A 23,843-nucleotide genomic window follows, 5' to 3' on the forward strand; every position below is an offset into this window, starting at 1 on the left:
CAAACCCCACTCCCCTCGGCTGACTCCAAGTCCCCACATCCAGGGTCTTCGCTGACGAAGCTGCCCCCATAATTTGCTCCCAGGTTGAGGGCTGGAGGCAGGGCAGGCAAGGGCAGCCTGCCGGGGCGCCCCAGACCCAGCCAGGATTCTCTGATTGGGAGGAGGGGAACTGCGTTAGAGGTGGGCTGCCCAGGGGGCCTGGGGTGGGTCAGGGCAGTGACACTTCCACTCACATTTCCCTTCCTGTCTGCCCAGGTCAGCAGCCACCTCCTCCTCTTCCCATCCCCACCCCAGTGAGGTCAGCAGTCAGGGTTCACAGGGGCTGTGGAGACTGAGAGGAGGCGGCTCCTCCTCCCTTGCCACTACCCCTGGGTGGTCAGATGGGGTGTAAATGAGATGCAAATGCATCGAGTGAAGTGTTCCAAACCCCACTTGTCCAGACTCCAGAAGGGAGATGGGGAGGGCCAGAGAGAGTTTCAGGGGCTGTGAAACAGAACGAGCGGGGTGGGATGGGGACTGGGACCACGAAAGCAGGAAGAAGATCAGAGGGCAGGGGATGCAGACCCTGGCACTGTTAACATGGACACACCACCCACCTCACCCCCAGGCACGAGGAGGGGCCCCCCGGGCTTGCTGTTTTCCTTCCAACTGCTACCTCTCCCTCCTGGTCCTCCAGGCTCTGTGTCTAACCCTAATGTCCTCCCACCCTCTGTCAGCAGCTGTCTCTGCCTATCTCTCCTGCAGTGAAACCTGCCTGTCCATGTGTCTGCTTCCCTCGCCCCACCTGACCCTGTCACTCACGCCTCCAGGGTAGCAGCCCAGAATGGGGCCCAGGCCTGGCCACCAGCTAGATGGGGCACTGGGGCTCACAGCCACTCAAGAACTGAAGCACTAAGTTGATCAGATAAAAAAACCAGTCCACGTGTACAGCCTCTCCCCACTAGATGGGCCTTTTTAAAGGGGCTCCCACCAGCAGCCAGGTTAGGACTGGTAACTCAGCTAGCTGACATGGACACCTTGGGAAGTTACCCCCAGGGGTCCCTGGGGCTGGAGGACAGGCCACTCCAGGGAGGCCCCCTCTTCCTGTCAGCTGCTCTCCGCAGTTATCAAGGCCAGGGATACTGGCTCATCTGCTGAAGAGGCCCTGAGAGGGAGGCTTTCAGAGCCCCCAGAGAGCTGTGCCCGCCACCAGCCCCACCCCCACGAAAGGCTAAAATCCTAGGGACTCTAGCCTTACTGAGAAGGTGCCTTCCTTGGGGTCACACCAAATTTGGCCATAGTAAACCCGACAGCTTCCTCTACACAGGGCCTCCACTCCCTCACCCATCCCAAGAGTCGCAGCCCCTGCTTCTCCCATTCCCCACCCCTCCACACCCCTCCCAGCCGGGCCCTACTGACTCAGCTCCAGCCTCCCGGGCTCCCACGTGCCTTCACAGCCTGCCTGTGGCAGGACAGTGCTCCCCTGTCCCTTCGGTCTCTAGGCCTCATGTCCCCAACTCCAGCCCTTCCTTCACACCTTCGAGGAGTTAAGGACATCAGTTCTGGTGGCTGAGTCCGCCAAGGAGACCCTCAGAGCCCCTAACTTGGGCTAAGTCCCTAGAGCGGGCCTCTCCCCCACCCTGAGGCAGAAGCTCCTGAGCCCTCCCGCTGGGATGCAGAGGTGGCTCAGCCTGCGAGCTTCCCGCTACAGTGCCTCCAGGGTCACCTGCTCCTTGCTCCGGAGACACAAGCAGTGACACTGTCCCAACGGATGAACAGACAGCCCAGCCCAGCCTCTGCCATGTCCCCATCCCCCACCCCCACCCCCAGGGCAGGGGCAACACCTGGGCCCACAAGGAAAAGAACGAAAGTCAACCTGTCGGCTACAGCGAGGACCCCCCCACTTGGGGGGGAGAGTCCCCAAGTCCCACCCCCGCCCCTGACAAGAGCCATGCAAACGCCTCCCTTCCCCGCCTCGCGTCAGACCCGGCCGGCCGCCTGCCTGGCGACGTGTTCGGGTGCCAGGGTGCCAGCACAGTCCCGGGGCCGGGCCGTGGGCCATGGCGCCCCCCACTAGAGGGGTGGGAGAGCGGGAGCGCCCTCCCGGCCCCTCCCGATCAGCCCTCCATTCAGCCCGAGCCAGCTCGCTCGCCCTCCCCCGCTAACTTTCCCCCACTCACCACCCCATGGACCAGAAACTCAAAAAGTTTGCTTTTCGTGGCTTTGCGCGCCCCTCCGGCAACTTCGTCCGCGGCCATCGGGGTGGGCTCAGCGGCTCCTCTCACTCTCTCTCTCTCTTCCTCTTTCTTTCCCTTTTCTGCCTTTTTTTTTCCTCCAACTCTCCCCTCTGAGTCCTGCTGGGCTCTCTCACACTTCTACTCGAGCGGAGTGGGGAGGGGGCCCCTTCAGGGCTGCCCTGACGGCCCACGGCCCACGCCGCCGCCGCCCGCCCGCCGCCGCCGCCGCCGCGGCTGCCGCATTCCTGCACTGATAAGACAGAAATAGTCCGGCGGCCCGGGGTCTGCCTGTTGACTCGGCGGGGACGGGGCCGCCTGCCTTTCCAAGCCCGCTGTCCAAACAGCGCAGATAAGCGGCGAGGCGCGCCGACCAGCCCGGCCGCGGGCGCTGGGCAGCAGTGCTGCAGCCCGAAGCCGCCGAGGCCCGCGGGAGGCGGCGCGGGGAGGGGACGCCAGGGGAGGCGGCGGGGGGTCGCCGGCCACCGGCTCTCGCCACAAATAGTTTCTCCGTCAGGGAATTCGCCGGCCGCGCCAGGCAGGGAACAGCCAGTTCCAACTTTTCCCCCAGCGGCTCCTGCTGCATTTCTGAGGCCCTTTCCCCAGAGACCTGGCAGGCCGAGCAGGGAAACATTCGCTGGCAGGAACCGGGGGAGCCCGGCCCGCGAGGCCTCGCGCCTGCCCGGGGCCGGCGATGGTGGGTGTGCCCGGGCGGCGGCGTGGCCCTGCGTCCACAGCTGTGTGTGCCCTTGTCTCACACGCCGTGTGTGTCCGCGCCCTTTTGTGGCGTGGCAGCTTATGTGCGTGCAGACAGACGCCCTGTCTGTGTGCCTCCCTCCACGACAGCCTCCGTGCGCGCGCGCCTGCGTGTGTGGCAGGACGTGGCCTGTGCCTTTCAGCTCTGTGCGAGGCTATTTCTGGGTATGTGAGTCTTTGTTTGCCGCTCTGTGAGAAAGTGAGGGCAATAGGGGAAGTATTTCAGAAAGAGGGACAGGGATTGTGCTCAGGAGAACAGGAAGAGAATCAATGTGGGGAATGGCGCAGCGCCAGGGGGGTGCTCGGGTGGGTCCGTGGAGAGAACGAGGCAAGTCGGGCTTGGTTTCCTTGGGGTCGGGGTGGAGTGGGGTTAGGGGACCCAGAGGAGTTGGGGCAGCTGGGCTGGGTATAGTGGGTATATTGGGCCGGCCTCAAGACCCCAAAGAGAGGGGTCTTGAGGCTGGGGTGTGGGGTGGGGTGGCAAGGGAGCCCCAGAAGGGGCGTGTGGAAGGAGTTGGCAGTCCCTGGAGTGGAGGAGGGACCGGAAGGAGGAGGGGCAAATCCTGACATACCCAGGCTGGGAGTCCTGGGCCTACCCAGGTCCCCAAAGGCCACGCCCCTTTTTCCTCCTTCTTGGGGAGGAGCCCGTGGGCTTTGGAACAAGGCCCCTTGGGTCAAGTTTGGGGGTCTGCTGGGGCCTCACTGTGAGAATCCAGGTGAGGGCAGGACCATAGCCTAGTGCCTAGGGGAGTTTGTTGAAACACTTACTTGAAGTTGGGCCCTGAAGACTGAAGGATACTGACCCTAAACCCTTCAGAATGCCTTTGCCCAGGGGGTCCTTTCTGCCTGCAGCCTGATTTCTGCTGGCCCTGGTTGTGCTCTTGGCTGTCACTGTTCATTTAGGTGCCCACTGTCAATCTGAAATGTCAGGGAGGGCATCTGGTCCAGGATGCTCCTCCACCACCCCTAGCTTGAAAGGGGACCTAGATATCCCCTTGCTACCAAATCTCTCCCAGGGCTTTAGCCTAGACTCCCCCACACACCACCCCCCCCCAACACACACACACAGAGCCTGGGCCCTGGGCCCTGACAGGGTGGGGATGGGTGGGTGGCCTGCCTCTGTCTGCCATAGGTCATGCTGCTGGGAACCTGGGGAAGTGACTTACCCAGTCTGCCTGCTAACCTCCAAAATCCCCGCTCACTCCCATTTCTTAGCCCCTGCCCCCGATTCTTTTACCTGGAATGCCCTTTGCCTGCCCTCTGCCTTCCCTCTGCTTGTCCAGATCACACCTATTCTTTGAAGCCCAGCCCAGGCCCCACTTCCTCCAGGAAGCCTTCCCTCATCCTACTTGTGTGCAAAGATTTTTCTCTTCTCCAAATGCTCATTGCCATCTACCCAGCACCATGAATTGGCATTGGACTGGCCTGACGTGCACTGTGCTTTAAGGACATTAGCTTTGCTTTCCCAGAGAGGCTAAGGTCCCCATAAGGTCAGAGACTGATCTTTAACTCCCACTCTTCCTCCGTGCCTGGGCACAGGAACTCAACAGTACCCCAGATACCTGATGCTTGCAAAGCTCAATGAGCCAATGCATGGAGCTCATACTCTGCCATTTACCTGATGGTGTGAGTTACCATGGGCACCCCCACCCACCACGGGTGCGTCTAGCAGGGGCGTGGGAAACCACAGGCCTTGAAGGTTCTGGGGGTTGGAGATAGACACCCCTAGGCTTTGTTAAAGCTCAGTGTTCTCAACTATTGAAGAGACCTTTTGGGAAAAGAAGACAGCAGAGGAGACGCTGGGCCCTCCAGTTTGGGTAGCTGGGAAGTTTGAGGCAGGGCCTGGGAGATCCCGGGCTTGGTCTTGGTGGTGGAAGAGGTTGCAGGAGGTAGTTAGACCAGGGGCTATGGTGAGGCCCCTGTGGAGGAGCTGGTGAGCTTCACCCAAGTCCATACATAAGCCCCCTCCTGAGCCACCCCTCTGGGAGGCATCCTTAAGTGTACACAGACAATAGATACACCTTGCACACATACCCTCCTAACACACACACACCAGGCACACATACCAATGCAAGCGCCAAAAGGTCGAGGAAGCCACATGGCTCTGCACACACAGGCACACCTTGAGCACCTCCACATCCCATGGTGGGCCCCATTCACAAGGCAGGCCCAGACACATTTGCATACTGCTTTTAGGTGGGCGACAGGAGGAGCCTTCAGACCAGAAAGCTGGGGCGGCGCCAGTGTGGGGGCCCGGGCCAGGGCTCCCTCCTCACAAAGGCCAGGATCCCCAATGGCTCAACCCCAGAAGGGCGCTCGATGTGCCACGCCGCTGATGGCTCCTGCGGGTGGGAAGGAGGCCTGGGAAGAGCCTGGATTCCTCCTAGCGCAATAGGGCGCCCGCCGCACTTGGGGCAGGCCGTGCGCCTGTCGGGGGCGAGGGCGGCCGCCCGGCGCCCGGCGCCGCAGTCCCCCCTGCCGTCCCCCCATCGCTCCTTCCCTCGCTGAAGCACCACCAGCACCAAATGGCAAAGCGCCGCTCCCCGCGCAGGGAGAGATGCGCCGCGGCCTGCGGGACGGGCTCGGCCGCCTCGCCCCCACCGCGCCCGAGCGAGCGGGCGGCGGCCGGGGAGCTGGGGGGCTCGGGCCGGCCCGGCCCGCGCCGCCCCTCCCTCCGCCCGCGCCGGTCCCCGGCCTGGGCATGCGCGCCGCGGCCTCCCTCCCGGTGAAGGTCAGCCCGGGGCCCAGCTGCAGGACTCCGCGGCGGCCGGGGAGGCGGCGGAGGGAGGAGGGATGCGGGGAAGAGACTTAACTCCTTCCCTGCGGGAAGATGGCCACCGAGGCCGGGCCCCAGCCGCAGTCCCGCCCTCCTTCCCTCCGTGAAGGTCCCAACACGCGGACTCCGCTCGGGGGGCGCGGCAGGAGGAGCGGGAGAGCGGGGAACATGGAAGAAGGGGCTGGAAGGAGAGAAGAGAAGCTGGCGAGGGGATAGGGAGGAAGGGAAGGGAGGAACAAAGGAAGCGAGACTGGAGGGAGAACGGATTGCTTGGGAGAGAGCTCTTTGCTCTACTCCCTTTTCCCTACACCCCCAGCAATAAAGCTCTCCTTAGGGGAGTACGATCACCCTCACTGGGGCGGCCTGAGAGTGTGTGTGTGTGTGTGTGTGTGTGTGTGTATGTGTGTGAGAGAGAGAGAACGCGAGAGGAGAGGGAGAGAGAGAAAGAAAGAGAGAGAGAGAGAGGGAGAAAGTGAGACCACTTGGCGCTCTGAGGACCACAAAGCCTTGGTTTCGGTGTTCTGGCCATCCCTAAACCAGGCCCCACTTTCCGCCATCCAGCCTACCTGCCCGGGCTAAGCCCCAGCCCCGGGGGACCTCTGGCTAGTCCTTGGGGTCACGCCCAGCTCCAGAGAGGGAGGAGGGGAGACTGTACCTCAACCCCCGCCTCTGGTGACGGTCAGCAGAGGGGACGCTCCGAAGGCCAGGCCAGGGGCATCAGGCACCTTCCTCCTCCTCCTCCTGGCTGCCCCTATGCTGCTTCCAGGCCAGGGCAGCTGTGCGCCTCCCTGTTTGTGTTGGGATGTTTCTGTACCCCCGACACTCTCTGCTGCTATCAAGGGGGCTGTCTCTCTGTGTGACTTTGTCTTTCTGTGTCACTTTTGCAAACATACACGAAAGAGACAAATGCAATATATAGAAGCAAAAAACAAAGAAAAACTAGGACACCGAAATAATGGTGCGACCTTGGGCAAGTCGCTGTACCTCCCTGTCCCTCAGTGTCCTCAGAAGTGAAAGGAGAGGCTTAAGTCAGAGCATTCCTAGAGCCCTTCCAGCTCTGAAATCCAAGAATTTCCTAAGACAGAGGCAGGAACCAAGGCAGACTGGGAGGAAGGAGGGGGACAGAGGGAGGGAGCAGAGCGACGGAGCTCGGAGCTGTGCCGGGAAGCAGACCCGCACCGAGTGAGTGGGGGCTGCTCACCAGGAGTGAGGCCTGGTCCCAGCTCAGCACCCCCTCCTCTATGGGGTCCTCAGGGATGCAGCCCTCCCACTCACTCCCTCCATCCTCCCCTCAGAGTAGCTTTCTCTGGGTGGCTCTGCCCCTGTCATGCACACCTGGCTGAGCCCTCACCCCTACACTTTCAGCATCCAGCCAGCAGGGTGGGCCTTACCTTGGGGTCCCCAGGGTCCTGTGCGAAGGTTAGTGGAATGAATGAGGCCTCCTTCCTCTCTTTGCCTGCGTGGGATTCCTCAGTCTAATGGGATGCTCCTTGATACCCCTCCCACCACACACAACACAATAAACTGCTGGTGGCAGGAGGAGAGCGGGGCTGGGCCACTGGGCTCTGAGCATCCCGCTGGCCCACAGGGAAGGCACATTTTGGATTCACAGCAGGTTTTTTCTCATTCCCCATTAATGAGGTGGTCGCTTGTAGCAGGTCACACACCCCATAAAGACGTGCCACACAGGCCTGGTCCCCATTTCTGCAAGGACAGGGCTGGGCTGTGGGATGGTGTTTACGTGGGATCCTGAGGGGTGCTATAACTTCTCTCCCACCTTCCAGGGTGTGGCTCTGCCTGGCGGGCAATAGGGCCACATCCAGGGACCCTGAATTGGGCAGTGCCCTGACCTGCTGGCTGTATGGCCTCTGGAGGGAGGGATGGGTCACTCAGAGCCATCCTCATTCTCCTCTCCTCTCCCTCCGGATCAACACCTGGCACATCTGGCCAGATTCAGTGGCTTAGATGTGGCTGAAACCCAGGGCAAACACAAGGGGATCGCATGGCCTCGGGACTCATAGGGTGGTTGAGACTCCAAACAGTAGCCAGTCTTTCCCTCTCCTCCTCCCAGGTGTGTGGGAGCCATCTCTGGCTCCACTGGCCTCCTGGTTAACAGGCAGCCAGGGCTGGGAAGCTCACCCACCCCCATAATATCCCCTGGCTCTGCTAAGGCCCTACTCCTGCCCTGCCCCAGCCATGTCCCAAATGCCTGAGGTGTCAGGGGAGTCACCCAGTGCATGTCTGAGACATCCTACCCACCTCCCCATCTCTCTACAGATGCTGGCTGCATCCAGATGTTGGCTGCCAGGGATCTGGGGGGCAGCCTTGTGGCTTCTGGTCGACTTGGGATCTGCTCGTGTCGGGCCGTGTGGCCCTGGGAATGCCGTTTCCTCCCTGGAGCTCTGTCCTTATCTGTGACATGAGGGTGCTACTGCCTTCCCTCCAACCTCTGCCTCTGGAAATTCTGGCAAGGCACAGAGTGCTGCCCACTTCACTGGGGCTTTGGGCCAGGGCCCTGCCTCTTCCACCCTGCCTGGTGTGGGGAGGCCTTTGGCCACACTGCTAGCTGTCTCCACATGTGTCCTGTGTTCCCCAGGCCCCAGCCCTCCTCTTTCTTAGTTAGGGGAGCCCCATTCTGGCACCTCCAATTCTCCTCTCTGTCTTTTGCAGCTAACAGCTCCCCATGACAGTGTCAGGACAATCCTGGTGGCCCAGCATCCTGCCCCTCACCTCGGGAAGCTTCTGAGGACTTGTGAGGCAGGAACGGGCCTCAGCTACTGCTCTGAACAGGTGTTCAGGGGGATTCCTGCCAATCACTGCATTCTGGGGTCTGGGTGTCACCGGAGTGAAGAGAAGTGAATAGTTATAAAAAGTCCATCTGCATTTCTCTAAACAAATTTTTGGGAATATTAAATCAAATGGCAGCGGGCAGTGGGATGTGTAAATAAAACCCCCGTGGAAGTGCTGCGCGGACTCGCCGCCCAGCTGTCCTTGCGGGTCTGACACTACACCTTCCACTCTGCACCACGGGGCCAGGGGAGCCCTTGACCTGCCCTCGGCCCTGAGGGCACCAGGTTCAATCTCATGCTGCCCTTTATCCCCAGCTGCGTCAGTCACCACAGAAAGCTCCAGACCCCTTCAACTCCTGCACTTTGAGCCCCACTAGGCCCTAGACCCTCCTACAGTTGCCATCTCTCCCCAGCCCCTGAAACCCTCCTACTGTGTGGTCTGTCCTAAGGAACATTTCCAACATGCTCCACCTCTTCTGGAAGCATCCTCTTTGCCTTCCAGAAGCAGATGCCAGGCTCCCTTCCAGCAGTGGCTCGACCACTGGCCTCAGGGTGGGTATGGCCCCCCGTTGCCCCTCACTGCTGTTTCCAGACCCCTGGCTCTGCATCTTACCCCCAGCTAGGGAGCCTTCATTCATGCGGATTCTGGCTCCTGGCTCATGTCACTCTCTGGAGCACCACTCCTGTCCAGCCTGCTGCATGCTCTTCCAGACATCTCTGGCCTCTCCGTTCCTTGGCAGCTCCTCTTCCAGCGATCCTCCCTGTTCCCTCAGCTATGCGCTCCCAAGGTCATCTCTTAGATGACTGCAGCAACCGCAGCCCCCCACTTTCAGTCCCATGCACCCCACTCGCTGACCACCATCTCCTCTTTTTCCTCTTTCCAGTTCACCCTGTCCAGCTCCCTGACATCCAAATCCTGTGACTCCTCTGGAATCTCTGCTTCATTTCACCACTCTGCACCCCTCCCCACAGCTACCCCTTGCTCTTACACATTCAATCTCCTGGCTCTTTTGACAGTGACACATAACACACAATTGACCATTTTAACCTCTCTTGCATGTACTTTTTTTTTTTTTTTTTTTTTTTTTTTTTTTTTTTTTTTTTTTTGAGACGGAGTCTTGCTCTGTCACTCAGGCTGGAGTGCAGTGGCACGATCTCGGCTCACTGCAACCTCCGCCTCCTGGGTTCAAGCAATTCTGCCTCAGCCTCCCAAGTAGCTGGGACTACAAGTGCCTGCCACCATACCCAGCTAATTTTTTGTATTTTAGTAGAGACGGGGTTTCACCGTGTTGCCCAGGCTGGTCTCAAACTTCCTGAACTCAGGCAATCTGCCTACCTCGGCCTCCTGAAGTGCTGGGATTACAGGCACGAGCCACTGCGTCTGGCTTTTTTTTTTTTTTTTTGAAACAGAGTGTCGCCCTGTTGTCCAGGTGGTGCGATCTCAGCTCACTGCAACCTCTGCCTCCTGGGCTCAAGCAATTCTTGTGCCTCGGCCTCCTGAATAGCTGGGACCACAGGTGCACACCACCATGCCTAGCTACTTTTTGTATTTTTAGTAGAGACAGGGTTTCACCATGTTGGCCAGGCTGGTCTCGAACTCCTGACCTCAAGTAATCCGCCCACCTTGGCCTCCCGAAGTGCTGGGATTACAGGCGTGGGCCACTGCACCCGACCCCTTGCATATACTCTTGACTCTCTTAAGAGGTAAATCCAGCTTCACCAACTCCTCCCCTGCAACCACACACCTGAATTTGGCTAGAGAAAGACACACAGCCACCCCCCCGGTCTCACTGTGGATTTGGCACGAGCTCAGCTGGCATCGTGCTGCCCGGCAGGCCACTCTTCCCACAGCACAGTCACATCTATGCCCACTTCCACACCCCAATAGGAGTTTTTTGCAGCTTCTCCCTCCTCTGACTTCCAACCTCTCCTCCATCCTCCTCACTCCCAGCTCGTGCCCATTTTCCCCTTCACTGAGAAAAAAGAAGCTTCCGAAGAACTTCCAGAGCCTCCCACCACACCCTCTGCCTGCCAGCAGCTGATCCCATTCCTCCAGATGAGCTATCTGTGCTCCCGACTACAGCCAGCCGTGCCTCCGTGTGCCAGCTCCGTCCCTCCTCCACACCAAGGACACTGCTCCAGCAATTCTCTCCCACACCATCATTTCATCAACATTCCCCTCTCCCCTGGAGTTCCCCCAGCAGCATGCACAAGTACTGTTACATCCCCATTGGAAATAAGCTCTCTTCTTTCATTTTTTATTACATTTTAAAAAATAGAGGTGAAGTCTCACTATGTTGCCTGGGCTGGTTTCCAATTCCTGGGCTCAAGTGATCCTCCCGCCTCAGCCTCCCAAAGTGCTGGCATCATAGGCGTGAGCCCCTGCACCCGGCCTCCTGAAACAATCTCTCTTAACCCTACTTATCCTACAGGTTGCTGCCCAGTAGCAACAAAACTTCTGAAAAGAGTTGTCTCATTTGTGCTCTTCCATTCTCCCTGAATCCCAATCCTGTCAGATGCAGCTCCCGCTGCTCCACTGAAATGCTCCTGGCAGGGCCACCGGTAGCCTCCACATTGGCAAATGCCGCCGTCAGTTCTTAATCTACTGCAACCTCCGCCTCCTGGATTCAAGCGATTCTCCTGCCTCAGCCTCCCGAGTAGCTGGGACTACACGCGCCCGCCACCACACCCGGCTAATTTTTGTATTTTTAGTAGAGACGGGGTTTCACCATATTGGCCAGGCTGGTCTCGAACTCCTGACCTTGTGATCCGCCTGCCTCGGCCTTCCAAAGTGCTGGGATTACAGGTGTGAGCCACCGCACCCGGCAAAGTCACAACACTCTGTCCTCTTTCAAATATTTCCTCCCGTGGAGGGAGGACACTTCCCCCTCTTGGCTGACCTCTTGCCTCCCGGGTTGCTCTTTCTGAGTCCCCGGGGACCATCCAGTTCTCCTTCCCTCTCCATGCAGGAGCGCCAGGACTCAGGCCTGGGTCCTCCTCACCTCTCCATGCTCACTTCCTCAGAGATCTCATCCTTTTTGCGGTCTCATCACGTCCAGCACCACCCATATGTCGGCAGCTCCCAGTTTCCTCCAGCCCGGTCCTCTCTCCCAATCCTTGGACGCATCTATCCAATCACCTATTTGGCATTTCCACCTGGGTCTTCAGTGGACAGCTCAAACATGGTCGGTCCAAAATGAGCTCCTGCTCTTTTGCCTCAAACCCCATCCTCCACCCAGTCTTCTCCCTCCTTCCAGCTGCCCAGGCCCACACCTTGGAACACCCTGGACCCCTGCCTTTCCCTCACACCCCACATCCACTCTGAAGGCACATCCTATTGGCTCTGGTCCCAGCAGCCCACTGCTTCTCACCTCTCCCTGGATGCTGCCCGACCTCCAAACCACAACTACCGAGTAGCCTGCTTCCAGCCTCACCCCAACAGTCTGTTCTCAACATGGCAACAGGTTCTTTAAAAAGGGAGTCAGGGTCAGGCGCGGTGGCTCACGCTTGGAATCCCAGCACTTTGGGAGGCCGGAGGCGGGTGGATCACTTGAGGTCAGGAGTTCGAGAACAGCCTGGCCAACATGGTGAAACCCCATCTCTACAAAAATACAGAAATTAGCCGGGTGTGTTGGCATGCAACTATAATCCCAGCTACTTGGGAGGCTGAGGCAGGAGAATCACTTGAACCCAGGAGGCAGAGGTTGCAGTGAGCCAAGATTACGCCACTGCACTCCAGCCTGGGCAACAGAGTGAGACTCCGCCTGAAAAAAAAAAAAGAAAAAGAAAAAGAAAAAGGGAGTCAGATTATGTCATTGCGCTGCTGTAAACCCTCCAGGCCTTCCATCTTATTCCAAGCAAGGGCCAAGGTCTTGAAGGTCCTGCAGGATCTGGTCTCATCCTTACTCCCTGTCCCCTCTGCTCTCACCTCTTGCTATCTCCCCTGCCACCTTCTCTCTGCCCTGGCTTCTGGGCTCCCTGTGGTGCTTTGGAAACTCCAGGTCTGTGCCAGCCCAGGATGCTCTTCCTCTGGCAATCTACATGGCGGACTCCTCACCTCCCAAAAGCCTTTGTTCACATGTCTCCTTCTCAATGAGGCACAGTCTGTCTCCCTGATTAAAAACTGCAAGCCCTCTCCCTCCACACACCCATTTCTTTTATTCCCCTCCACTTTCCCTACAGGACCCTACCCTTCCACCCTTCTATATCATCTACTCCCTTACATTGATGCCTAACTTTTCTTTTTCTCCATTAGAACATAAGCTCCAGGCCGGGTGTGGTGGCTCACACTTGTAATCCCAACACTTTGGGAAGCCAAGGTGGGTAGATCACCTGAGGTCAGGAGTTCGAGACCAGCCTGGCCAACATGGTGAAACCACATCTCTACTAAAAATACAAAAATTAGCCGGGTGTGGTGGCAGGCACCTGTAGTCCCAGCTACTCTGGAGGCTGAGGCAGGAGAATTGCTTAAACCTGGGAGGCAGAAGTTGCAGTGAGCTGAGATCACACCACCGCACTCTAGCCTGGGTGACAGAGAGAGACTCTGTCTCAAAAAAAAAAAAAAAAAGAATGTAAGCTCCAAAAAGCTAGGGGCTGTGTGTGTGTATGTGTGTGTGTGTGTTTAAAGGAGGCAGGGCTTTCTATCTGTTTTCTTCACTGCTAAATCCCAAGTACCTGGCACATGGCAGAGCCTCCAACATGTGATGGGTGGAGGTGAAGAGAGCCCACTCCGAGCCTGTTCAGGATCTTCAGCACGGATTTCCAAATGCCAGCTGAGGTCACAACCTGAGATTTGTTTTTTTTTTTTTTTTTTTGAGACAGAGTTTCACTCTTGTCACCCAGGCTGGAGTGCAATGGCATGATCTTGGCTCACTGCAACCTCTGCCTCCTGGGTTCAAGCGATCCTCCTGCCTCAGCCTCCTGAGTAGCTGGGATTACAGGCACGCACCACCATGCCCAGCTAATTTTTGTGTTTTTAGTAGAGACGGGGTTTCACCATGTTGGCCAGGCTGGTTTTGAACTCCTGACCTCACATGATCCACCCACTTGGCCTCCCAAAGTGCTGGGATTACAGGTGTGAGTCACCACGCCTGGCTGAGACTTGTTATCATAGGAGTAATAACATCGGCTTAGATTTGTATAGGACTTTACCATTGACCAAGCACTTCCACACACAGTAACCTGTCTGATCCAAACAAATAACCCTATCAGGTTCCTGGCAGGGTCCCCATTATAAAGATAATGAAAATGAGGCTCTAAGAAGTTGTGTGACTTGCCAAAATTCACTGTGCTATCACAGGGTGGGGCTAGGATTGCAAATCAGGTTTCCTGTCCTCAAGGTCCCTGGGTTTTCTCCTTTACCCCAAGCTGCCTCCCCAGTGTCCCCGTGCTAAAGCTTGCCTGCTGGGGGTAGTGACGGACTAACCAACACACGCACCCCACCTTCCCCAAACACCTGCCTTTTAAAGAAGGAAATCAAGATCCCTGAAAGCCTGTAGAGCTAAGCTGAATTACCCTTAATTATCCTTTTAAACACACCCCTCAAAATCTCAAGCTGATTGTTCGAAACATTGGGAATACAAATTCTAGAAAATGTGCTACTACCAAGGTGTCTGAAATAAAGTTCAATGGATTTGAGAAGGTTCCCTTTGTTACTGTGGAAATATTACTTTTTAGCCAAAAACAAGAAAAAAAAAGTGAATGCTAGTTAAACTTGGAACAAGCCCCTTGTTCCCGTGGCTTCTGTGATCCTCACAACCAAGTGTCACTCCTGTGCGACGTACACACCTGAATCCCATGGTGACACGCCACCCCGCCCCCTACCTGGACCTCAGTCGGCTATCCTTTGGGAACACGTCGTTACCCCGACATAGCCAAGCGGTGCCCTCGGACAGCCCCCTACCACCTCGCCTTGCCTTCCTGGTGCCACTTGGTACTAGGTTTGGAGAACTTGGAGGATCCAACTGGCCCTTAAGAGGGGTAGGAGAAGTGATGAGAACAGCAACAGGTTCTGTCTATGCCGAGTGGACCACCAATTTCTTGGAGAACCAGGCAAACGTAAGTGGGATTGAGAAGAGATGGGGCTTGTGAGGCTTGTCCATGACCAATGACTTCACAGTAAGCTCAGCATCTTGCCGTCCCCACACAGCACACTAGTAACTCAGCAGACTTTACTCTGGGCCTCAAATGGCTACAGTGGCACCAAGAAACCTCATGAAGACTCACCATGGGGTGGGCGGTGGGGAGGCGGCAGATGTTGGGGCGTGCTCTCGGCAAATCCTGGTAACTAAGGCTGGCTGTGTTCTCCACCCCTGCCTGAACCCACTGCTCTGGGCAGGGTCTCTGCAGTCCACAGTGTGATGGCTCCTAGCCTGGATTCTAGAACAGGGTTTCTCCAGTTGGCACTGCTGACAACTCAGGCTGGACGATTCTTTATTGTGGGAGCTGCCTTGCGCACTGTATGATGTCAGGAGCATCCCTGGCCTCTATCCTCTACCCAGTGTGGCAAACAAAATATCTCCAGACATTGACCCTTGTCCCTGGAGGGTGAAATTGCCCCAGGGTTGAGAACCACAGCCCTTGAGTCAATTGGTTCTGGGTTCAAATTCCACCCAGCCACTGAGTGACCATAACCCTGATCATGTTACCTGACCTGTCTGAGCCTCAATTTCCCCATCTGCAAAACTGGGGGTCCCTCACGTGATGCACGGGTGGATGTGAGGATTAAAATGTGGTTGAGCATGTGCAGAATTCAGCACAGTGCCTGGCACAGGGTCAACACTTAACAAGCAGCAACTGTTAACATCAGCTTCCCAGTGGTCCTGCCTGCCTGTCCCACAGCCTGGATTCCCTGTGGCCTCAGCTGCTGCTCATCTGCCTTATCTCCCGGACTTGGATGATCCTGCTGCCAACCAACCCCCAGCTAGGGTGGGGCACAGTGGAACCAGGGAGCTCTCAGAGCCCTTCGGCGGCAGGCTCATCAAAGACGCCATGGCAGGTACAGGCGAGGGCCGAGCTGCCGCTCTTAGAAGCCAGCCAGGTGATCATTCACAGTAGCTAATTATGGCGGCTCTGGGAGCCCTGCGGGAAGTGTGGGATCTATTCAAACCGCTGGACGCTTCCTTGGGCAGAGAGCAGCCACAAGTGTTGTCAGCATGCAGGGGTCATGCTGTGGGAAGCCTGTGGCCCCGCAACTGAGCTGTGGGGGCTGCAGCTCCGGCTGCAGGACAGGAGGGAGACATTCAGAAGCCACCACACGTAGCACATCCATTGCACTTCAACCTTTTTTTTTTTTTTGAGACAGGGTTTTGCTCTGTCATCTAGACTGTAGTGCGGTGGTGTGATCACAGCTCACTGCAGCCTGGACCTCCTGGGCTCAAGCTATCTTCCCACCTCAGCCTCCTGAGTAGCTGGGACTACAGGCACGAGCCACCATGCCCGGCTGATTTTTAAATTTTTTTGTAGAGACAAGGTCTTGCTATGTTGCTCAGGCTGATCTCCAACTCCTGGACTCAAGGAATCCTCTCACCTTGGCCACTCAGAGTGTTGGGATTACAGGCGTGAGCCACCATGCCCAGTTTTGGGACTTAAATTTAAAAAGACTTTGTAAGGCCAGTTATTGGCCTAGAAAAGCTGAGGTTTGGGAACTGCTGGTAACGGCATCTGAGGAAAAGCAGGGCCTCCTCCCACCTCGTGCGCTCCTCTGCCTTCTGTCCTCTACGCGTTCAGTGAGCACCTCCTTTGGGGCAGCTCCTGGGAAGTGCTGCCCATTTACACGCATGGCATGGCCTCTGCCCTTGAGACCTGGTGGTCATCGAGAAAGACAAGATGGATAGAGGGCTTTGTGCCAGGTGTGTCCTTAGGGCCCCGTGGGAGCATGGAGGAGGGGCCCCTAACAGGGTGGGGCAGGGCTACCCCCACAGGTGTCTCAGAGTAGTGACACCTAAGCAAGATCCTGAGCACAGCCAGGGAAAGCCCCAACTGGTTGGGATGGCCAAGGCTGGCATGGGATGCTGTGGGTCTCAGGGGCTGTGCCTCCTTGGGCACCTCTGTGAAGGTCAGGGGAGAAGCACCCAAGACTCCTGCTTTATCTTGGCGAGAGTCATGAATAGCGGAAAGGGCAGGACAGGTGCCCTGCAGAGCCCAGCAGGCTAAAACTAGTAACAGGGAAGCCAGCACATGCAACTCTTACTGGGAGCAGCCACTGTTTGTTCTGAGCTCAATTAATGTTCACAGTCACCCTACCTTGCGAGTACAATCCTTAACCCACCTTACAAGTGGGGAAACTGAGGCCTAAGGAGGCAAAATGACCAGTGCAAGGTTGCAGAGCTAGTAGGGGTGGAGCTGGGATTTTCATCCAGGTAGCCTGTGTCTAGCCTAGATCCTAGCCCAGAGACTGTGGGCAGACTTGATGGGAAGAAGCGGAATGTGCCAGACACTCCTGCTAAATATATTTTTTTTAATTAAAAAAATGCCAAGGGGTGTTCTGAGGGATTTAAATCAAGGCCGAAGCTGTAACCACAATTTCAAACCTGGGAGGCAGCTGGGGAGGGAGGGGAGAGAGAGGCAGGATGTCCATGTGTCCACTAAGGCCCTACCACTTTCACCAAGGGGGCCTCCTCACCAGCCTCAAAGCCCTGTGTTTGCCCTCTCCAGGTTCCATCTTGGAGAATGTCCCTCTTATCCCTCCAAACCTCAATCCTGCCCATCTACATCGCCATATCTTTCAAGCCATCCAATTCCCTCAGCCCAGCTCCAGGGTCTGGCCATTTTCCATGCTGTTCCATGGTTGTTATTAGGAACATCTTCTTCTCCCTTTGGCCCTTCTATTTCATCCACAGGCAAATTTTATTGGTTTCACCATTATCTGATCTCTCAAGCCCACTGGTCTCTGCATTTTTTCTGTCACCACCCTGGTATAGGCCAGCACCGTCTTTCTTCTGCACTGATCGTCCCATCTCTCCATTCGGTCTCTCTCTACAGCATGGCCAGAGTGATCTTTTAAAAAATGCAATGAGGACCATAGTACATCCTTGCTTAAGATCTGACAATGGTTTCACAGCACTGACAGAATCCAAATTCCTTGCCAGGGCTCACAGGGCTGACCCCACCTTGTGGGTGCCTTCAGCTCCACCAGTCCCTATCTGGTCCTCAAACTCACTGGGTCCCTGCCCACCTCAGGACCTCTGCACCTGCCATTCTCTTGACCTGCAATGATCAGCCACTGGGTCTGAAGGTCAGGTTCCTGAAGACAGGATTTTTTTTTTTTTTTTTTGAGACACAGTCTCACTCTGTAGCCCAGGCTGGAGTGCAGTGGTGTGATCTTGGCTCACTGCAACCTCTGCCTCCTGGGTTCAAGTGATTCTCCTGCCTCAGCCTCCCGAGTAGCTGGGATTACAGGTGCTTGCCACCACACCTGGCTAATTTTTATATTTTTAGTAGAGACGGGGTTTTGCCATGTTGTCCAGGCTGGTCTCGAACTCCTGACATCAAGTGATCTGCCTGCCTCAGCCTCCCAAGGTGCTGGTATTACAGGTGTGAGCCACTGCACCTGGTCAAAGTCAGGATTTTGCCCCAAAACAGAGAGGAGCTAATGTTAGCTTCTGCCTTGGAAAGTGCCCCAGGATGGCAGTGGCTTTTGGCACAGGGTGTGGGAAGAGAAGAGCCTGATAATAGGCCATCCCGAAGCCCAGGGTGAGTGCTGTGAAGATGGTCTCACACAAGAAGCCACCAGGCCAGGCCGGGTCAGCGCCTGGGGTAGGAACTGTGGGAGTTCCTCTGGAGGATGGAGGCAATCACCCCCTAAAGACCTAACTCCTCAGCAGGCCACCTCCTTCTCCCTGATGCGGAGGTGAGGAGGTAAATGGTGGGATCCATGGAGTTCTGGGGAGCCCAGTGGAGCTGGGCCCAAGCCTCTGCTGGAGGCAGTGTCAGCAGCCAGCATGGGGCAGAAGCAGTGGTGGTGGCGGGAAAGGGGGAGCAGACTGCGGGACCATGCCTGGGACTAGCTGGGAAGGTGGCATACTAACTGCCCAGGGTTACTGCCAGAAGGGGAGGCTGGAGGCTGCCCTGTGGCTCTTCATGGAGCCAGGTGGGGAACTAGTGTTCCAGCAGCCCAAGGGCCCAAGGACTGGACAGTGGCAGGGAGTTGACCTGTCCCTCAGGGCGTTGGCTCTTCCTGTGGTGAGGATAGCCCAGGGTTTTGAACCCCTGTCAGCTCCCTGAGGCTCTGACCATCTCGCTCCTCTGTAAGACACATCTCCAAATTCTGAAGGCACCTGTCAGAGTCCCCCTGCTATGGGTTGAACTGTGTCCCCCAAAATTCATATGTTGGAGTCCTAACCCCTAATATATCAGAATGTGACCTTATTTGGAGATAGGGTCCTTAAAGAGGTAATCAAGTTAAAATGAGGTCATTAGGGTGGGCCCTCATCCAATAGGACTGGTCCCCTTACAAGAAAGGGAAATTTGGGCACAGAGACTTGCACAGAGAGATGATGATGTAAAGAGACAGAGGGAGAGGATGGTCAACTTCTAGCCAAGGAGAGAGGCCTGAGACAGATCCCTCCCTCACAGCCTTCAGAAGGAACCAACTCCGCTGACACCTTGATTTCAGACTTCCAGCCTCCGACACTGGGACCAGGAATCTCTGTTGTTTAAGCTGCCAGGTCTGTGGTCCTTTGTTGAGGCGGCCCTAGTGACTCAACACCCCCGCAGCTCTGCTCTTCAGGACTCATCATGAGACCTGCCTGCTAGTCCACCTACCACCTGGGCCTCCCCTTGGAACATCCTCTGGTTTGCCCGATGAAAGCGAGGCCTCCGAGCAGGGTGCAAGGCACAGGGCAGAACCCGGGTCAGAAGGCCTGAGTTTGAGCCTTTATTCCATCATCCATTGACAGGAGGATAAAAGTGCCAAGTCACCGTTAACCTCTCTGATCTCAGTCTCCTCATCAGTGGGTATTTATCATCTTACCTCTCTCACTGGGTTATTGTGAATAGCAAAATAGTAATGATTTGCCATATGTGAAAATTCTCTTTAAGTCACAGAGTACTGAGTAAAGTCAACATGGCCATTAATTTATCACTCTTTGGTAATCACCCATTGCACTGTGGACTTGAACTGACCTTATTGTCAATTTAACCTCAATTTTTTTCTTTTCTTTTCTTCCTTTCTTTGATACAGAGTCTCGCTCTATTGCCCAGGCTGGAGTGCAGTGGCGTGATCTTGGCTCACTGCAATCTCCACCTCCTGGGTTCAAGCGATTCTCATGCCTCTGCCTCCTGAGTAGCTGGGATTGCAGGCACGTGCCACCACGCCCGGCTAATTTTTGTATTTTAATAGAGACAGTGTTTCACCATGTTAGCCAGGCTGGTCTCAAATTCCTGACCTCAAATGATCCACCCACCTCAGCCTCCCAAAGTGCTGGGATTACAGGCGTGAGCCACTGCACCCAGCCATTTTTTTTTCTACTCTACGCAAAACATGTCTCCCTATCCCCTACTTGTAAAGTTGTCTTTTTGTCTCAAGAATGGACACGTAACATTTACTCTTGTTAATATTAATCTTCTAAGAATTAGCCCATAATTCGTAGAAGGTGAATGTTGACAGCTTTTGAATATAAATTGTTATCCAAAATATTCACCATCTTTTCTGGCTGTGTGTCATTCATAAATCTGGTGAGTGTGACCATCAATCTGCATCTAAATCTTTGCTGAATGTATTGAGAAAGGGACAGGAAGCAAGACAAGGCTCTCTCTCTCTCCAGACTAATGTACACCCTTTGGGGCTTAGTCTTTCTTCAATTCTTAGCACATTTGCCCAATTATAGTAACATCCAGCCAGCAATGTGCTAGTGTGTCATGTCAGTAGCTTAACATCAGCCAATATGGGAGTTTTTTTTTTTGAGATAGGGTCTGGCTATCGCCTAGGCTAGAGTACAGTGGTGTGATCATGGCTTATTACAGCATGGACCTCCTGGGCTCAAGCCATCTTCCTGCCTCAGCCACCTGAGTAGCTGAGACTATAGGTGCATGCCACCATGTCTGGCTAACTGTTAAAAATTTTTGTAGAAATGGGGTGTTGCTTTGTTGCCCAGGCTGGTCTTGAACTTTTGGCGTGAAGCGAGCCTCCTACAGTGGCCTCCCAAAGTGCTGGGATTACAGGCCCAGCCACTGCGCCCCGTTAGTGGTATTTATACCACAGGAATTGGCGAACGATACAAACCAGAGCTCTGCTCCCACTGCCGGTCCTGCCAAGAGCCAGTTGTTAAACATTTACCGGCACACCACTGCATCCAGCCCACGTTTATGTATCATACCCTAAAGATATAGGGAAACACTTTGTCAAACACCTCCAAATTAACACATAGAGCTTCATGGAGCTTAGCCTACAAAACAGTTCAACATGCATTATCCAATTTGGTTCTCTCCACACTCCAGGAAGCTGAAGGGATGACTATTACTATATCCATTTTAAAGACAGGAACACAAGGCATAGAGAGTTCTTTAAAGACTGACTCAGAGCTGGAGAGCAAGTTAGTGTCGACAGTGAGGCTCGAATTCCTGTTTTCTGATCATAAGGTCCGTGTTCTTTTTGAGTCACTATCTGACTGCTCCCCCATTCGTTATCAAATGTACTCCGAAGTCCTCAGGGGTTGGTACTCTGGGTTTAAGACACAGACAAGTTGAGAGGGATTCTACAACAGCCCCTGCCCTTCCCATTAGCAGCCATCATGAGGATTTATGAGCACTGCTTCTCAAACTGGGATTCAGATCTGTTCTAGGGGGAGGGTCCTCAAGTTTTTGAAAATACTCTGCATTTTGTTTATAATTTCATTGTTGACAAGCCAACTAAAGTGACAGCAGGCCAGGTGCAGTGGCTCAAGCCTGTAATTCCAGCACTCTGGGAGGCTGAGGTGGGCAGATTGCTTGAGCTCAAGAGTTTGAGACCAGCCTGGGCAACATAGCAAGACTCCTCTCTACTAAAATTTAAATATATTAGCCGGGTGTGGTGGTGCACACCTATAGTTCCAGCTACTTGGGGCACTGAGATGGGAGAACTGCCTGAGCCCAGGAGGTTGAGGCTGCAGTGAGCCATGATCGCACCACTGTACTCTAGCCTAGGCAATGTAGCTGAGATCCTGTCTCATAAAAAAATAAATAAACAAATAAATAAATAAAGTGACAGCAATTCTTAATGCAGTGTTTCTCAAACTGGGGGCCCTGAGTTCTCAGGGAGAAATGCTGGTTTGTTTTCTGGGCTGGGGAATAGAAGGGAGGGCAGGGGACAAGTGGCAGGCAAGGAAAGCTCAAGGTGAGTGTTACGAACTGGGCAGAGCAGACAGGTTTTGCTCAGCCCTCCCTGTGTCCAAACCACTTTAATTAGGCACCAACCTTAAAGACTGAGAGATCTCACATCAAAGCCAGATTTCCAGAATCTCTTAAAAAATGAGAAATTTGGCAAGACCAGACCACCAGTCCACTTAGAGACAATCGGGTGGAGCTGAGGAGGGGCTGTCCCTTTTCAGAGGGGCGAGAGCCCTCCGATTTGCCACATCTCCTCCCCATTCCCTATTTTAGGGGTTACAGACTCAAATGACCCTAGGGGCACAGCAGTGAAAGTCAATGAGTGGAACAGGCTGTGTGTGAGATGATAAATGGCCTTTGACCTTGAGCCTCAGTGCTGGGGGCAAAAGAGGAGGGGCTGGGTTGAGACCCTGAATAAAGGGGTGGCTGTCTTGTCCCTGTAGGGCCCCTGAGGTTTGGGCACAGCAAATTTCTGAGGGCTAAATGTGGTGGAGAGACCCCAGTTGGGACTCTTGCCCTGACTACCGGGAAAGTTCCTTCATGCCCTGTGCCTCAGTTTCCTTATCTGGAGTGATGATGATTATAACAGCACTTACCTTACAGTGTTGTGGTTAGGATAAATTAAACAACACAAAATTCTCTCTCTTTTTTTTTTTTAAATGTAGAGATGAGGTCTCGCTTTGTTGCCCAGGCTGGTCTTGAACTCCTGGCTTCAGGCGATCCTCCTGCCTTGGCCTCCCAAAGTGCTGAAATTACAGGCATGAGCCACTGCGACTGGCCTAAAATTCTTGAAATAGTTCTCAAAGCCCACAAGGAGCCCTCAGTCTTTACTGGCTGCTATTACTCTGCCCCCAGCCACTTCGTGCTTTCACTTCCGGCAGGTCACTGTGTTTGTGGCAGCTGCTCTTGAATCTGAGGTGGGGGCTGTGATGGCGGGTGGCGGGGGGGAGACATCCCTGCCCACTGAATGGATCAAAAGTGTCTCAAAGACAGATTTTTCTTCTGAAGGAAGAGGCCTGGGTAAGATGCAAGTGAGGTGATGGTGAAGGGGGAGTTAGAAGGGAAACTGAGGCAGGAAAAGGCAAAAGCACAGTGCTGCTTCCTGCTGGGGGGAGTGGAGTGGGTGCTGTAGACCTGAAGCTGGAGCTCAGCTTTTCTTGCATCTACTTAGGCCCCCACGGGGGACACCTTCCCACCCACTAGCACCTCCTTCAAGCCTACCCACCCTCAAGTCCCCTGCTGTGGATTCAGCTGCCGGCCCACCCTGGACCATCTCCAGGGACCACAGGGCTCTCTCCTGGGCCCTGCTGGCTCAATTTTTCTTTTTTCCAATTAAAAACTTTATGAAAGGCAAAGAAGACAGGCCTCTCACACCTGCAGACTGCATCAGGCTGGATGGGAGCTGTGGGCTGGAAAGATGGGCTAAAGCTAAGATAGCTCCATGTCGGGGCTGACAGATATAGAACAGGAAGAATGGACTTCTGGGTGTCTGGGTGACGGCCAGTGGCGTATGCGGGCAGTATGAATGGCAGGCTGGGACCTGCAACCAAGGAAGGCATCGGTGGCATTAGATGGTGCTCTGGGGTCCACAGATGACACCTGGAGCAGGGACAGCGCTCAGCATCCCATGTGAACACTTGCAGTGGCGAGGGGCACTCGGTGAATGCAGGCATTGTGCAGAAGGTCCGGCATCACCGTTGCTTTTTTATAGAAGGGCATGATGTCCCATTCTACAGATGAGACATGTCACTCAGAAAACTGAGTACCCCTTCCCCATCTGCCTGGCTGGAAAGGGAGAGCTCACCTTCTAACACAGGCACAGGTGGCTCCAAGCGTGGGCCATGGCCTTGGGGGATCTTCAGTGCTCCCCGGGGGCACAAAGGCAGTGAATATTTGAAAGAGCCAGAGCTGGATGTTCAGAGCGGAGACAGAGCCTGTGGGAAAACTGCCTCCAAATGTTGAAAGGTGGTCAGATGGCTTGGAGGGAGAAAGGGGTTTCTCCCT

General features: G+C 55.3%; 1 protein-coding gene across 5 annotated transcripts in view; it reads right to left on the reverse strand.

Moving 5' to 3' along the window:
• SMARCD3 (SWI/SNF related, matrix associated, actin dependent regulator of chromatin, subfamily d, member 3) overlaps positions 1 to 23,843 on the reverse strand; it is a 38,552-nt gene that overhangs the window by 7,372 nt on the left and 7,337 nt on the right. The window contains exon 1 of one of the 5 annotated variants that reach the window (XM_054559990.2): positions 7,137 to 7,160. The exons of 1 other annotated variant lie outside the window; for it this stretch is intronic. Coding sequence is in view for 2 of the 4 variants with exons in the window: in XM_054559991.2 (XP_054415966.1) it covers positions 2,160 to 2,237 (78 nt within the window). In the remaining 2 variants the exon portion in view is untranslated. Of the gene's footprint in view, positions 1 to 2,159; positions 2,611 to 6,311; positions 6,331 to 7,136; positions 7,161 to 23,843 lie in introns of those variants that run through there. 3 more of the 5 variants (XM_054559989.2, XM_054559991.2, XM_002818690.6) reach the window with 3 other exon arrangements.

Source organism: Pongo abelii, chromosome 6 (genome assembly GCF_028885655.2).
Source record: "Pongo abelii isolate AG06213 chromosome 6, NHGRI_mPonAbe1-v2.0_pri, whole genome shotgun sequence".
In the NCBI taxonomy this organism is placed as follows: domain Eukaryota; kingdom Metazoa; phylum Chordata; class Mammalia; order Primates; family Hominidae; genus Pongo; species Pongo abelii.